Raw genomic sequence first — 16,154 nt, 5'->3', positions numbered from 1 at the left:
ATTTACATAGGTAAGTTTGTATCCATGTATATTGTCTCCCCTTTTGTGTTGTATAGAAATTTATCTCCGTTAACAAATGATTCATTTCATTCTTGTTTAGATTCTAGAATCTAGATCTGTTGTAGAAAAGTTTGAGGTTTAGTCGAATGTAGATCTACTATCTAGATCTAGCTTGTAAGTTACTGTTTTCTACCAACAATTGTTTAAGGCATTTAAGTTTAAATCTAAAATCTAGATCTAGATTAGTCTATATCTAGGTCTATAGTATATAATTTATTCTAATTCTTAGAATTCTAGTGTCTAGAATAGATCTAGACTCTACTCTATAGTCTATAGTTCTATAGTGTAATAGTTAAGTTACAGTTACAGTTATCTGACTCTATAGTCTATAGTATAGTAACTCTAGATTCTAGATAATCATAGTCATAATAATAATATTAATAATAATGATGATATTAATCATTAATGATTATGATAATCTCATATACCTAGTTTTTTATATTCAAATATTGAATATTGACTAGATCTAGAGTCTATGATATGTAATATGTATGTAATATAATGTATCATAATCATTATGACATTATCATTATGTATGTTAAACTTTTAAACTTGTAAGTTACTGTTTTCCACCAACATTTAGAATTCAATTAGATCTAAATTAGTAAATTATTTTACATTTATTTTAAGACATTAGCCTACGCCTACACCACATCTGTATGTTTAAATTATTTCATTATGAAAATGATGCAGTATAATGTTACTAGATTCTAAGACTACTGTTTAGATTTTATGTAAACTAGAGTCTAATGATAATACCTAGATCGGGACTCTAGTAGATCTAGAGTCTAGAAGTATTCATTCCCGGTTCAGAAGCCAAGCGCTTTACTGCTCAGCTACTGCACCTTCCAATTCAATGTAACAGATATAAAAATACACAGGCTGAAAGGTATGTTAAAATGAAGCCTGATTATTGGAAGTTAAAAAAAGGAGGGTGTGTCATGTCCAAAATAAATACTTTATAGCCTGGGAAAATATCAACAGGTGTACCTGGTGTGTGTAATCTATATATATAATTCTCTTCTTCACTCAACAGTTTGGACGAGCAAGAAGTTAAAGGAAATATCACTCTCTTATTTCTGCGGATAGTCACCCCATGAAAAAACAAGAGGGGGAGGATAACAAGTATTCCCAAAATAGCAGGGCCAGACTGTTGTAACCAAGAAAGATCACTCTTATTTTTATTTCGACCTCACATAAAAAAAAGGGGGGGGGAGAATCTACTGTGTAGGAACTATCGAGGTGACAGAGAGCACGGCTCAGGAAAAAAAGAGAGGGGTGGGGAACAAGTATTTTTTTCACCCTAAGCTACGGGTGGCTGCCTGGTCATGCGGTTTGCGTGCTGGGCTGTCTCATCCCCCTTCATCCTGCGGCAGGTTTGGACTAGGAAGTTAACTATTGTCAACTCTGAAGGAACATCCGAAACATGTAAAACATTTTACAAGCAAACATTTTACAAACACTAAATAGAAGCACCGGACTTAACCATTGTGACCAAGAAGTCATGGAAAGCGAACAAGTAATCTAAATGTATATTAACAGGTCACTAAATAGCAGGGCTGGACTTAACAATTGTGGGGCCCTATGTGAAACAGATTTCACAGGGCCAAGTTTGGGTAGGAAAGCGGATAATAAGTGAAATTTAAGAGTTTGTATTAGAAAATAAATTCATCAATGCATTATATTCATTCTTTACTACGTACAGAATTACTTTATGAGCCTTGCATATAGCAAAGTCATACAGTATATCATAATAATTCTGTTTCCCACATAGATCACGCTCAATCGCAGGAATTACCAAATGTTTCAATCTATCTTTCAGAATTGTTGACCTCAAGTTGGCTAATTCTTCATTGGTTTGAGGCGCGAGTAGCTTTTTTCACCAGATTACACAATTACGGCTAATGCATAATGCAGTTTTTATTTATCGAGCGTAGCATTGACGTTTTCTATATTGAATGACACCCCAAAATAAAATTTTTGTCTATATATTTCCGTATATTTTAAGGACTTTTTCATACATTTTGTAATTTCGGGAGATTTCCAGGATCTTCTGGTAAATTGACAGGAGAGTGCAGGAAAGTTATAATATGGTTTAATTTAATCATTTATACACCTAGAATTAGCGTGGGTCCTATGAAAGTGCTGGGCCCAATGCGGTAGCATAGATTGCAGCGGCCTAAGGCCAGCCCTGCAAAATAGTAGCGTATGCTACCCTGCCGGTCGACTAGTGATATATAAATATCTAATGAAAAAATTAAGGAGTGCAGTTTTTGTGTGGCTGCGCAGTCCAAACCCTGATTTATATGTTTTACCACATCTTAAATTTCAAAAATCAATACAAAAAAAAAAGGAATTAAATTAAAAAGCATTCCATTAAAGATTTACAATCACACCAAATCTTTCCTAGTTCCATATATGTAGAAGTAGACCTATTAATTTATTACCGAAAAATTCTGAAAATCTCCTTCCTGTGATGCTGGCTTTACACCATATTAGTAACAAAGTTTTCTGACTGATGCTTTTTATCCATTGCATTAGACCTTTACTTAAGAACCGACCTTGGTCTGTTGAAGAACTTTGCTATCACAATCACATGACCAACACCACTGCTTAGATTCAAAGAGGAAGCTGTATTCTTTACCATGGTATTTAACATTTTTTCTTCTGCATGTTATTTACCCAGAATATTTTGGATCTAAAATATGGAAAAATTTATAATAAGTGAATCAAACTGCTTATGGTTCATAGAGTGAGATTGAGATCAAGTAAATATTTAGACAGGGATAGGCATTGAAAACAAACTTTAATAGACCTCCCTCTGGACAGTTGTGTTAAATATATCCCAAGCTGACATAACATAACATACAGACAGCAACAGAGACTGTGAGTTGGCATTCGTTGCTTATAGATAAAGTCTTATTATTACAATCACCAGTTAACTAGCCAGTATTATATACAATGTATTTGGGTGCTAAGGATATAATTATCTTCTTTTAGAAAGCACATTTTTAGGCCCCCTGGTGAATCAAGGTAGATGTAGATCTAAGTATGTTTTTTTTTTTCCCCTTTTTTAACCAGAATTTGGTCATTGTGGTGTGACTTTGAAAATGTTTAAGTTTTTCAAGTCTAAATTGGTGCATGCTGAATAATGCTGGATGAATTGAAGGTAACTAGCTTTGTCAAATTTATTTTTTTCAATTACTTCTAGCATTTAGTAATTTATACAATGACTTTAAAATAGGTGTCATTTGTCTAGTATTGAAAATTTCTGATCAAACTGCACTGCTTTAATTTATTGTTGACCACAATGAGAAAAGATTTAATGAAACTTCTTTTTTTACCAACTTTCACTAGATAATCTCCATATCTTAATCGTAGCCAAGGTTTGATCTAAAAGCAGGTGAAAGTGCTCTTTTTTCTAGTGTCAAACTTTGATTTGTTGTCTACATAAATATCTGACTCAAGGTTAACACTTTATAGCACACAATATCTACATATTACAAGACAATAGGTAAAAAAAAAATAAACTGTTACATTTGAAATAAAAATTCAGTCAGTACTGTGTTGCCTAGTGGAACGGCGGGGCGGACTTGTTGGACTGGATCATTAGGTCTCTGTTCCATCCTCACCCAGAGGAGACAAAAACAAAAATCTCAACCAGGGTTTAATATCCCTAATAACCTATGTGTAGGTTCCACTATAAAACGTTTCCAATGAGGCGCCACATTGAGGCTATGGGAGCTGGAATCCTCAGGCTTTAGACTATCATCTTCATGGTCCTGAATTTGAAAATTGGTTCCTTCCCCTGCCATCCTGCAGGAGGTTTAGGCTAGGATATAATAATCTTGATTCTCAAGATGTCATGGAATTCCCTTTAGTTCATGTCCCTTTGCAAGCTCTTCTTGTATCATTAAGCAGCTATTTGAAAAATGTTTTAATAGAACAGAAAGTCATTTCGTTTCTCTGCAGTTTGCCATTACTTGTGCATTCTTTCTATATCTATTTATATCCTTACATCTGATGGGATATATATCTCATGCCATCAACAATTTGTAGGTGTTATCATTTTCATGTCATGAAATATTTTTCAGATGTTTCGTCCACGAAAGAAAGTGCTGATAGCTCTTTTAATAGTGGGAGCCATTCCTGTGTGTCTTATGATGTATCTACTAGTAAATGAAGACAGTAAGTAAACTAGATTTTCAAAAATTTTATTATGAAACACAGGCAAACAGATTTATAATGTAATTATAACAGACTTTTTAAAATGGCATTTATCAAATAATTTATTTTCATTTTTGTTGTTGTTGTTGAAATTTATAATTATTATTAAAGTTATATGGACATTTACATAATAGCCTTTCCATTTTGCAGCCCAATCTTGTATGCAAATAGTGATTCTTATCAATAGTATTTTATTATTAGAAATTTTTATGTAAAAAAAAAAAATCACCATTTTTGAAGAGGTGTGACGATGAAGGTTAAAGGTCAGTATAGCTAAAAACATCTGAGATTGCCTTGGGATGAACCAAAGCAGTAAACTGTATTTTTAATGTTTTTACTGTTCATTGTCTTTGTACAACTTTTTTGTTTTCCAGCTCTGTACCCCACCTACAATGACAAGTCCATGAGTCAGACTGAATTAAAAATTGTGGAGAGAATGCATGAGGTGGAAGAGCAGAACTTAGCTTTGCGCAAACAGCTGAGGTGAGAGATGGCTGTTTAGTCTACTCAGACATTTAGATTTAGGGATGACTTTTAAGATGTACATTAACTGATGAGGTGAGAGAAGGCTGTTTAGTCTACACAGAAATTTAGATTTAGTGATGACTTTTAAGATGTACATTAACTGATGAGGTGAGAGAAGGCTGTTTAGTCTACTCAGACATTTAGATTTAGTGGTGACTTTTAAGATGTACATAAACTGATGAGGTGATTGATCACTGGTAACATCTTTCAGTGGGCTGTCCTTATAATGGAGATAAGCAACTCTATTTATGATATGAATGTTGTACATTGTAACTTTTCTCTTGATAACTCATAGCAGTAATACACAATGTTCTAAAAGGCTTCTCATATTTTTAGCTGGCATATAATTCAAAAACATTCTCTGATACGATTCATGACGTAAAGAACCATTAAGTGTATGGCCCTAATTTAAATCACTTTTGTAAATCCTGTATGTCTGAACCCTATTTAAATCATATTTAGTTTATCTAGGAAAAAATGAAATTAAAAGTTCTAATAATTTACATATTTTTTATTTGGATTAAGGTAGCACATTAATTTGTTTAAATGTTTTTTTTTAATCTTTTGAACAGCCAAAATCAGAATGAACTTCTAAGACTCCAAATGACGTTAGCAGCTACCAATGACTCTAACTCCTCTGCAAAGTTTAAATGTGTTAACGCGGAGCCAGATGTGCCAAAGTGTGAGGTAAACCTTGAAACTCTCTCTTGGAGTTGTCAACTTAACAATTAAAATCTGAATGCAATCAGTTTAAAGATCAAATATATATATTTTTTTATATAAAGAACTGTCATTTTTGTTTATTATTAAATGTTCTGGGTAACATCAAAAAAAAGATTGTTAAATTTTTTTTTTTAGAGTTTTTTAAATAAGTGAAATTACATTTTAAAATAAATTCTTTCCCAATTTGTATTTAGCTTATTATAAACATGTTGAGTTCATAGCGAATACAATGTGATCTATTGTGTAGGTGATCCATGTGGCCATAGTCTGTGCCGGTCACAATGCTACAAGGGATGTTGTCACGCTCATCAAATCTGTTTTGTTTTATCGACGCAACCCACTGCACTTTCATTTCCTGTCTGATGATGTCGCTGAACTGATACTGCGCAAATTATTTCAAACGTGGAATGTCGCCGAGGGTAAGACACAGTTAGCACATCAAATATCTCAAATATTGTAATGTATCTTTAGTTTTGTATTATAAATCAATTGATTCAATAACATTCATTGGAAGTTATAGTTCTCAATCTTTGGTTGGGCGGGATCATAGCCCCATTTCAAAAGAGCCATGTGTCCAGCATTTGCAGGAGATTTTTAAAATAATTTGAAGATAGGGTCTTATAGAAAATCAAACACTCAAAACTAATTTTTACAATAGCTTCTCCAGTGCTTTGTTGTGATATAACAGGGTATAGTCTTCAGCTAACTAGAATATGTGTAGTGTTAACAAAACACCCTACTTATATCTGATTCCTGCAATATTACATTTTATAATACACAATAATTATCATCGAAACACATTAATCTTCCGACTCGAAAACAAGTCTTATTAGTATTATAATTTATATTATTATGTAGTCTTTGTGTATGTCCTGAATTATTCCATCTCAGAAGACTCTATAACCTCAGTAACCATACATAGCCAACTGCTTGGATGGCAAATCTTTTAATATAATAATATTTTTGTTTTTATTTTCTGTCTACAGTTCAAATCAGTTTTTATCCAGCAGATTCTGTAAAGGTAATGTTTTAATTTAAATCAAAATATGTGTAGTTATGTTTGCACCATTGTAGAACTATTCAGACATAATGCTCCTCACGGAATATGTATATAAAATGTAGAGAGAGATAATCAAAGGCACTATTTTTGATAGAGCATGTTAAGATTGTGTACATTAATAAAGTGTTACATAGTAGGAGTTCAAAATGTGTGTACAACTTCATGTCAATCAATGCAAGATGCTTTAGATGGTGTAAGTTAATGCACAGAGAAATGGTGGAGAGACTCCTCTACACACGTATATGAGAAGAAACTGTAGATGTGTAGAAAAAGGAATCGCTAGAAATATTGTTTATGGTGTTTCGGCTTGATGTAATCAAGTTTGGAGCTAATTAAAGAAATAAATAATGTATTTTTAATTGATATTACTCATATCTTGTTCAAATACCCACATTGTTTGCCACAAAGTCCAACTAACAAATCTTGATTTTAACTTAAGCCTGAACTAACATAAAAACCCATTAACCTTAAGTTTGTTTTACTTGCAGCCTGATATTTCATGGATTCCGAACCGACATTACTCTGGTGTCTACGGTTTAATGAAATTGACTCTGCCCAAAACTTTGCCTTCAGACATGAACAAGGTTTGTTTGTATTATATATTAGCCAGTCTTTCAGACCTGCCTTTTTTTTTTAATACATTCATGAAAAGTGGCCATTTAACTTCTTAAAAAGATGCATATTCATATATTAGATAAAAGCTTTGATTTCTGAGACATAAGTAAGCTGTAATGTGTAAGTCAAAACTCACAAGTCATATACCTTTTAGTTAGACCATGTGGAGGATCATTGCTAACACTTTAACAACCTCATACCATCAATTGACCTATAATTTCTTCACTATTAATATTGATACTCAATGGCTGTGTTTTCCATGAATTAAATGGCCATACTTTGGGGGCGGATCTGAAAAATAGGCCACCAACCAGCACCCACCAGGTGTCTCGGTTCTGGGTGAGTATTTCCAACTGTCCAATCATCTTGCCCATTTGCTTGGCATCTGCTTCCAAATTGTTGTGCCATGTATTCCAGGGTCGTTCCCTCTTCCTCTTTTTTGGGGGGTTCCATGTTAGGGCTGCTATGTAGGCTTACCAAGTGTCTGGCCAGCAGATCATAAGAATGTTCCTGAGGCAGGTATAAAAATAAAAAAAAAATGTTGATATCTTTCCAGGTGATTGTATTAGACACAGATGTGACGCTTGCTACTGATATTGCAGAATTGTGGAAAATTTTCAGAGTACTTCGTGGGAAACAGGTAAGATACATTTGATAATACTTAGCATTTTAATATGTTTAATGTTGAATAATTTCTGATGCTTATAATATTTAATTAAAAATTACCTTGTGGATGTTGATTATTAATTTGACAAACTACTATTCTTTATCTTCTGTTTATTACTTGTTATTGTATTATTAGATTCATATTTTAACTTTGCTGTTCCCTAGGCTATTGGTCTTGTGGAGAACCAAAGTGATTGGTATCTGGGCAAGTTGTGGAAAAATCACAGACCATGGCCTGCTCTGGTTGGTATTTAGTTTGTAATAGTTTGAACTCTTTGTTTTGAACCGACAGGGGGCTAAGTGGTTGAGTGCTAAGTTTTCTATCTTAAGGATGCCTATGTCCAGTTCTATTGGGTACCTGACTTAAGTTGGAGAATTAAAGGTGGTTGGTCATTGTAATAGACACATGACAACCTTATTACACCATGGGCCATTGAAACAGCTGACCTTTACGTTATCTGCACCATGAGTCACAAGGTCTTAAAGGGGCTCTTTACTTTTCGAACTGACGTCAAACATTCAATTATTTTCAAGGGCATGTTTGTTTCTAAAGAATGTTCCATCATAGTTGTGAGATTTAGTCTAGAGTCTTCATGGCTCCATTGAACAGTGTTAGGGACAGCTGGCTGTTATTTTTTCTGTCTGTTGTTCAAGAAGGAGGGTAGCAGTGTTCATTGTTGCTTATGATTCAACTTTGAAATAGTTTGGAGATAGTATAGTATGGAGATATGGGTCAGTGAAGTGATAGTATTCACTTGTTGTGTTTGTATTTAATACTACCTTTGAATTAGTAATATCACTTTGTAATTTGTTATCTAGATGTGGCAGATCATTTGAGTTGTAAGTATTGTTTACAGTGAGTTCTAAGATAGCAAGCTATTGCATGCTGTCCCTTAAAGTTAATTGGAGAGGATTGACTGTATTCAATGTAGGCACATCTTAGAATCAAATCCCAACAATAAAAAACAGCTAATATTTTTGTGAACCAAGGTTTTACATCTGTGTTTCTCAAACTATTACTAGTGGACCCCCCCCCCCCCCCCCCCACGTAAACCAATATATTCAGTTACACTCAGTTCAAAAATTTTAATGCAATCTGAGCTTCAGATTTCATTACCCTGACAATTGCAGTGCAAATACAACAGATTTTTTTTGTCCTAAAAAAACAACAAAAAAAAAACAACAAAGACGACCTTTGCACTTTCCTTGTCAGCGTGTCCTCCCTAGCTCCAAGTTTGAGAACTGCTGTTTTAAATTTAATAAAAAAACTCACTTTAAATATCTACATGTTGCCTTGGGAATAAAAGAAATATTTCTGATATTTATATTAAGCTTAAATTAAAAAAAAGCTGTTATTCATACTTAGAGCCCAAAATGTCAAGGTGTTAAATGTTTACATTTGGGCTTTAGAATTTAGAGATTTTCATTGAGACTATAAAATCCATTTCTTACCTTTTAAGGGTCGAGGCTTTAACACTGGTGTCATACTACTGGACTTAAAAATGCTGAGGGAAATCGGCTGGATGCAAATGTGGCGTCTGATTGCAGAGAAAGAATTGATGAGCTTGCTATCTGTGTCTCTAGCTGATCAGGTCTGTGAGAACATTTCACTTTTTTAATGTGCCTTTAGCTCAGATTCTAATACATTAATACTTAAACACAGCATTGAGAGTTACAGCAGCAGTTCTTAACTTACTTAATTTACTTTAATGTAATGTGTATTTACAAACTAACTTAAACATCACTTATCCATATATGTTTAAAATTGTTTCCAGTTGGGAAAAATCTTGACATTAAGTCTATTATTATTATCCATTTAAGACAAAGTAATTTGTTCACAGCTATTAAATGTATTTGATTCACACTACTAGAGTTTAGTTAGTTTTGAACCTGCTCCTTGTGTGTACAGGATATCTTCAATGCTGTGATCAAACAACATGACTACCTGGTGTACAGGCTGCCATGTCAGTGGAATGTACAACTTAGCATGAACACCCAAAGTGAGCAGTGCTACAGTGAAGTCTCAGATCTTAAAGTGTGTACACATTTTATGTCTCCATCCTCCACTAGTATTAAGCATAATATTTCTCTAAGAGGTTTATTCAAAGTTTAGCCAGCTATCAATAAAGTTAGGAGTCACGGTGGCTGACCGGTAAATCGCTTGGCTACCAAACCAGGGTCCGGGGTTCGAATCCTGGTGAAGAATGGGATTTTTAATTTCGAGATCTTCAGGCACCTCTGAGTCCACCCAGCTCTAATGGGTACCTGACATAAGTTGGGGAAAAGTAAAGGTGGTTGGTCGTTGTGCAGGCCACATGATACCTCGTTAACTGTAGGCCACAGAACCAGATGACCTTTACATCATCTGCCCTATAGACCACAAGGTCTGAAAGGTGAATTTTATTATTTTTTTTCTTATCAATAAAGTTGAGGAATAGTAGAGCCCAATCCAACTAAAATTTCCAACTTCAGTGTAAAGTATGGGAAAATGGGGGCTGACTCCTACTTAAGTAATAGCAAAGGCTGACTCAGGTCTCTGGAGTCAGTACCCCCTATTTACAACCTAAAGACACTGACTCACACCCTGTACCTTTCATTTAAAAAACCCCAAACAAGTAGAGACTTAGAAACTTATATTTGTATTGTATGAAGAACGCTGTGGATGTTTAGATGTCTACTTTAATTATTCCACACAGTTTTACTGTTTAAATTCTTGGCTAACAGTTGGCATTTTTACATAAACTTTTCTTGATAAGAAACTTTACTCACAATTAAATGCAGTTTCTATTTGTTGGTCATAAAGTAAGAGAAAGAATTAGGTTTCCATCAGCATAACATGGACAACATTACCTTTTACCTTTACCTATCCCTTAGTCTGTTGGACCGTTGGGGCACCAAGCAAGACTCGTCGACCGTCTTTCTCCATTCCTCCCTGTCTTTTGCCTTGTTTAAAGCCTCTATCAATGGTAGGCCTGTCCATTCTTTTATGTTGTCCTCCCATCGCTTTGTCTGTCTGCCTCTTCTTCTTTTTCCTGGTACTGTTCCCTGAAGGAAGGTCTTTGCAAGCCCAGTGGATCTTGTAATGTGGCCATATATTTTAAGCTTGCAATTCTTCACAATAGTTAGCAGGTCATCATGGGGTCCGATCACTGCAGTAACCCTGTCTCTGATCTCTTGGTTTGTGATGCAGTCCTTGAATGTGATACCTTGGATCCTTCTGTAGCATCTCAGTTCCATTGCTAGGATCCTCCTCTCTAGCTCTGCAGTGTCCAAGACTCGCAAGCATGGACAACATATGCACAACAAAACCTCAAATCCACTTGTGTTGCTACATGGCAAGACAAAATAAGCAACACTGCAATACTTGCTTAGGTCTCTCCATTATATTCACAACCCTCAGGCAACACTGCTTGCATTAGCTTAGTTTTGTCCACAAATCCCTAAAGTCATCCTGTCTGTGCCATTTGAGACTTTTTTAGTCACCATGCTCTTATTTCTTTGAAGTCTGTATTTGTTGAATGTTTTTTACAAAATATTGATCAACATAGTTTTTACTTATTGATTGACTTTTCAAAATGTGTTTTTTAAACATTTGTTATTTGATGCTCTCTTAGATTATTCACTGGAATTCCCCGATGAAGCTGAAAGTAAAGAACAAGCATGTGGAGTTTTTCCGTAACATGTACTTGACATTCTTGGAATATGATGGGAACTTGTTGAGGCGGGAGTTGTTTGGCTGTTCCAACAGCACATCCAATCAAACACAGGATGTTGTGGTATGTATATCTCTATCAATATTTTTTTATTGCCATGTTTGTCTAAAGAATTTTTGTGACTTGAATGTGTAATAAAAACACTTTATATTCGGTGGCGCTACAGCCCACGGAGGGCTCTGGCCTGCTTCAACACTTCCCTCCATTCAGATCTCTCCTGGGCCTTTCGTCACACACCCTAAACCCAAGCTTTTGTAGATCTGCCACCACATTATCAATCCATTGCATTCAGGGTCTGCCTTTGATTGAAAATATTATTGCCTGAATATGTCTGATCTAGTCCATCATCATTGTTCACCCAACTTCAACTTAGCCTTGCCTGGGACTGTTAGGTTCTGTTTTTATATGTTAGTTCTGTGATGCTCTGAAACATGCTCACAATGCTACATAAATTAATTATAATTTTTATAATTAAGACTGTAAACATTTACTTGGCACTTAATGAGATTTACTTGTTTATGATGACGCTGTGATGGCTGCAAATTTTTAAATAATTAGGGATGCATGACTTGAGACTGTAGATTTTGAATGTTTATTATGTTTATTGATAGTACTATTCTTTAAATTAGCCAGTGAAATTTTTGTCAGACATTTTTTGCAATTGCATATATACATTTGAGTGAAAAAATTCAAATAGATGATTGATATTGCTGCATATCATTGGCATTATTAAATGTCATTATGTATGAATTAAAAAAAAAAATTTCCTTTATTGAAAGAGAATTTTAAAGTGTTATCATGCAACTGTAAAATTGATGTTTGTTATCATAAAGACAATTCTGATTCATTTCACTTGACCACATCTTTCCACATCTGAAGATAAATGACCATCTTGAGGATGATGACTGCTATGATTTTCGCTCTGAGAGAGAACTTGTCCACCGGACTCACCTGTACTACTTGGACTACAAAGTGTCCAGCATCAGTGAGGATGATGTGACATTAGTCTTACAGCTGTCCATGGACAGGCTTCAGGTCAGTGCCATCCCATAGTTCATTGCTTTTATCTCCTGTATTGCTCTGATTGGGATCTTTATATATTATATTTATTTTTTAAATATTATGGTAAAACTTTGTTTCAGATGCTTGAGATGATATGCAAACATTGGGAGGGTCCAATCGCCATTGCCCTATACATGTCGGACGCTGAGGCACAGCAGTTCTTACGTTACGCCATGGGCTCTGAGACTATTATGTCCCGCAAGAATATAGGCTACCACATTGTATATAGGGAAGGGGTAAGTATTATCCTTTTGAATAAGTTGTTTAAGCTTTTATCTTTTTAGTAATATGGATATCTATTTATAGTTGCAACATACTTAAAGTGCTTAATATTCTGAATCCACCGCTGTGAAGTTTTTTGGTTGTTTTTCAAGCTGTTTTATAGTATTCTATATTTTTAGAGAGAAGAAGAAGTGGTATTAAGATTTTAAAAAATTGAATTACACTCATATTATCAAAACTTTATTGACCAAAAAAAAAAATCCCACTAACTTTACCATAAATGCAATCTCTAGCTGCCTTTAAGTTGCAATAGCTATATAACAGAATTGCTCTGTCTCCACTTTCCATAGAAGGTGGAAACAAGAATTGTAGAAATAGTTGATTTACTTAAATTCACTAACTTTTCAACACTGGCTATGTTTCAGTTTCATTATTAAATATTCCATCAACTTCACTTTTTACTCCCCCCCCCCCCCCCCTTCACATTTTAATCTTCCCCAATAATGAAGCAACCCTTTATTCTCTTGTGCAGTTACATTTGTTAATGCTCTATGACTGATACTTTCTTTCATCACAAAAGCCTTATCCTAATTTTTTAAAAATTTTTGCTTTATTCCTTTCAGCAATTTTACCCGGTCAACTATTTACGTAACATTGCCATCTCCCAAGTGAGGACTCCGTACATGTTTCTCTCCGACATTGACTTCCTGCCAATGTACGGTCTGTATGAATACTTGAAGAAAGCTATTCCAATGACTGAGCTGGCTACTCATAAGAAGGTGGGCTGTTTTCATTCCAGAATACAGATATGTAGTGATGGGCAAAAGTTAACTAAAAAGTTGCTAACTTTTAGTTTAACTAAAAAAAATTAGTTAAGGCCAAATGTTAATTAAAAAAAAAAGTTTAGTTAAAATCTTAGTTTAATTATTTTTTTTTTAGTAACAAACTAAAAAGTTTAATTACAAATATATGAATAATATATAAATAATATGTTGTTGTTTTTAAATTAAATCTCATTTTTTAATAATCTTTGTTTTTCTCTTGCATTATCTGAGTGTTCATTGCAACACTCCCCTTTTAAAATGTATACAACAATTAACTGGTTGTAATCATTCTTTTTCTTCATTGTAATCATTCTTTTTCTTCATTGTAATCATTCTTTTTCTTCATTGTAATCATTCTTTTTCTTCATTGTAATCATTCTTTTTCTTCATTCTAATCATTCTTTTTCTTCATTGTAATCATTCTTTTTTTTCATTGTAATCATTCTTTTTCTTCATTGTAATCATTCTTTTTCTTCATTGTAATCATTCTTTTTCTTCATTGTAATCATTCTTTTTCTTCATTGTAATCATTCTTTTTCTTCATTGTAATCATTCTTTTTCTTCATTGTAATCATTCTTTTTCTTCATTGTAATCATTCTTTTTCTTCAGTAAAACACATAGAGTATTGCTTCTACTATTATTAAATGTTATGTTTTCAAGTTTATATTTTATCAATGAGTTGTTGTTTTTTTCGTCAACGATAGGCTTTGGTTGTGCCTGCGTTTGAGACGCAACGCTATCGACTTCAGTTTCCCAAGTCCAAGACAGAATTGCTGTCCATGTTAGACATGGGCACACTCTTTACTTTCAGGTTGGTCTTTTGCAGGCTTCAAGTTTTTCACAAGAGTTACAGTTCCTTCTTGGTGTCAAACATTTTTTTACCTACCCACTCTGGTGCAATAACAAAAATAGTGTCAAAATGAAGAATAATAATTTTTTGTTGAGCTCATAGCTTACCTTTTAAACTTGTTCCTCACCTCTTGTACATAACAGTGATAAGTTAAATAATAATGGTTAATACTCATAAGTTGCACTTTGTATAAATAATTTTTTAAATTCTTGTTTTAAAGTTATTATTAGAGTAACCAAATGTAATGATTGATACTATTCAATTCTTCTAGATATCACGTTTGGCCGAAGGGGCATGAGTCAACTAATTTTGCTAAATGGAGGACAGCTACGACCCCCTACACTGTGAGTGCTTTGACATGCTTTGTAATTACAATTTTAGAATCACCTGTTTCAGTTATTCATCCCACCCCCAAGACACACACACATTAAGTATGTGTCCATTAATTTAGTTAGAAGGTTGTTATTCTAACAATAACAATTAAGATTTCTTTGGCTTCAGTTTCTTCATGTTTTTCATTTCATGCGACTTTGTTTTTTTTCTTTTTGTACAACTCTCTATTAAAACACACAACTTTGAATAAGCAGTTGTTAATTTTACCCAGTGAGCTGTACACTTTCCTAGGAATGACTTTCATAGTGACCTGTACACTTTCTTAGTAGTTACATAATGACCTGTACACTTTCTTAGTAGTTACATAATGACCTGTACACTTTCTTAGTAGTGACTTTCATAATGACCTGTACACTTTCTTAGTAGTTACATAATGACCTGTACACTTTCCTGGTAATGACTTTCATAATGACCTGTACACTTTCTTAGTAGTTACATAATGACCTGTACACTTTCCTGGTAGTAACATAATGACCTGTACACTTTCTTAGTAGTTACATAATGACCTGTACACTTTCCTGGTAATGACTTTCATAATGACCTGTACACTTTCTTAGTAGTTACATAATGACCTGTACACTTTCCTGGTAATGACTTTCATAATGACCTGTACACTTTCTTAGTAGTTACATAATGACCTGTACACTTTCCTGGTAATGACTTTCATAATGACCTGTACACTTTCTTAGTAGTTACATAATGACCTGTACACTTTCCTGGTAATGACTTTCATAATGACCTGTACACTTTCTTAGTAGTTACATAATGACCTGTACACTTTTCCGAGTAATGACTTTCATAATGACCTGTACACTTTCTTAGTAGTGACTTTAATAATGACCTGTACACTTTCTTAGTAGTTACATAATGATCTGTACACTTTCCTAGTAGTGACTTTCATAATGATCTGTACACTTTCCTAGTAGTGACTTTCATAGTGACCTGTACACTTTCTTAGTAGTTACATAATGACCTGTACACTTTCTTAGTAGTGACTTTCATAATGACCTGTACACTTTCTTAGTAGTTACATAATGACCTGTACACTTTCTTAGTAGTGACTTTCATAATGACCTATACACTTTCTTAGTAGTTAGATAATGACCTGTACACTTTCTTAGTAGTGACTTTCATAATGACCTGTACACTTTCCTAGTAGTGACTTTCATAATGACCTGTACACTTTCTTAGTAGTTACATAATGACCTGTACA

General features: G+C 34.0%; 1 protein-coding gene across 1 annotated transcript in view; it reads left to right on the top strand.

Annotated features, from left to right (window-relative positions):
- The first annotated feature begins 107 nt into the window (after positions 1-107).
- The window catches only part of LOC106079952 (xylosyl- and glucuronyltransferase LARGE1-like), a 28,233-nt gene continuing 12,186 nt past the window's right edge, over positions 108-16,154 (top strand). The window contains exons 1-19 of the mRNA XM_056043457.1: positions 108-174; positions 2,602-2,708; positions 3,142-3,229; positions 4,155-4,248; positions 4,662-4,770; positions 5,385-5,499; positions 5,783-5,954; positions 6,522-6,556; positions 7,084-7,179; positions 7,767-7,850; positions 8,042-8,119; positions 9,337-9,468; positions 9,786-9,911; positions 11,491-11,652; positions 12,469-12,624; positions 12,732-12,887; positions 13,497-13,652; positions 14,403-14,509; positions 14,820-14,892. Of these exons, the coding sequence (XP_055899432.1) occupies positions 3,212-3,229; positions 4,155-4,248; positions 4,662-4,770; positions 5,385-5,499; positions 5,783-5,954; positions 6,522-6,556; positions 7,084-7,179; positions 7,767-7,850; positions 8,042-8,119; positions 9,337-9,468; positions 9,786-9,911; positions 11,491-11,652; positions 12,469-12,624; positions 12,732-12,887; positions 13,497-13,652; positions 14,403-14,509; positions 14,820-14,892 (1,869 nt within the window). The 5' untranslated portion in view covers positions 108-174; positions 2,602-2,708; positions 3,142-3,211. The remainder of the gene's footprint in view (positions 175-2,601; positions 2,709-3,141; positions 3,230-4,154; positions 4,249-4,661; positions 4,771-5,384; positions 5,500-5,782; positions 5,955-6,521; positions 6,557-7,083; positions 7,180-7,766; positions 7,851-8,041; positions 8,120-9,336; positions 9,469-9,785; positions 9,912-11,490; positions 11,653-12,468; positions 12,625-12,731; positions 12,888-13,496; positions 13,653-14,402; positions 14,510-14,819; positions 14,893-16,154) is intronic.

This window comes from Biomphalaria glabrata, chromosome 10 (genome assembly GCF_947242115.1).
Source record: "Biomphalaria glabrata chromosome 10, xgBioGlab47.1, whole genome shotgun sequence".
Lineage (NCBI taxonomy): Eukaryota > Metazoa > Mollusca > Gastropoda > Planorbidae > Biomphalaria > Biomphalaria glabrata.
This window is presented reverse-complemented; position numbering and strand designations above follow the sequence as displayed.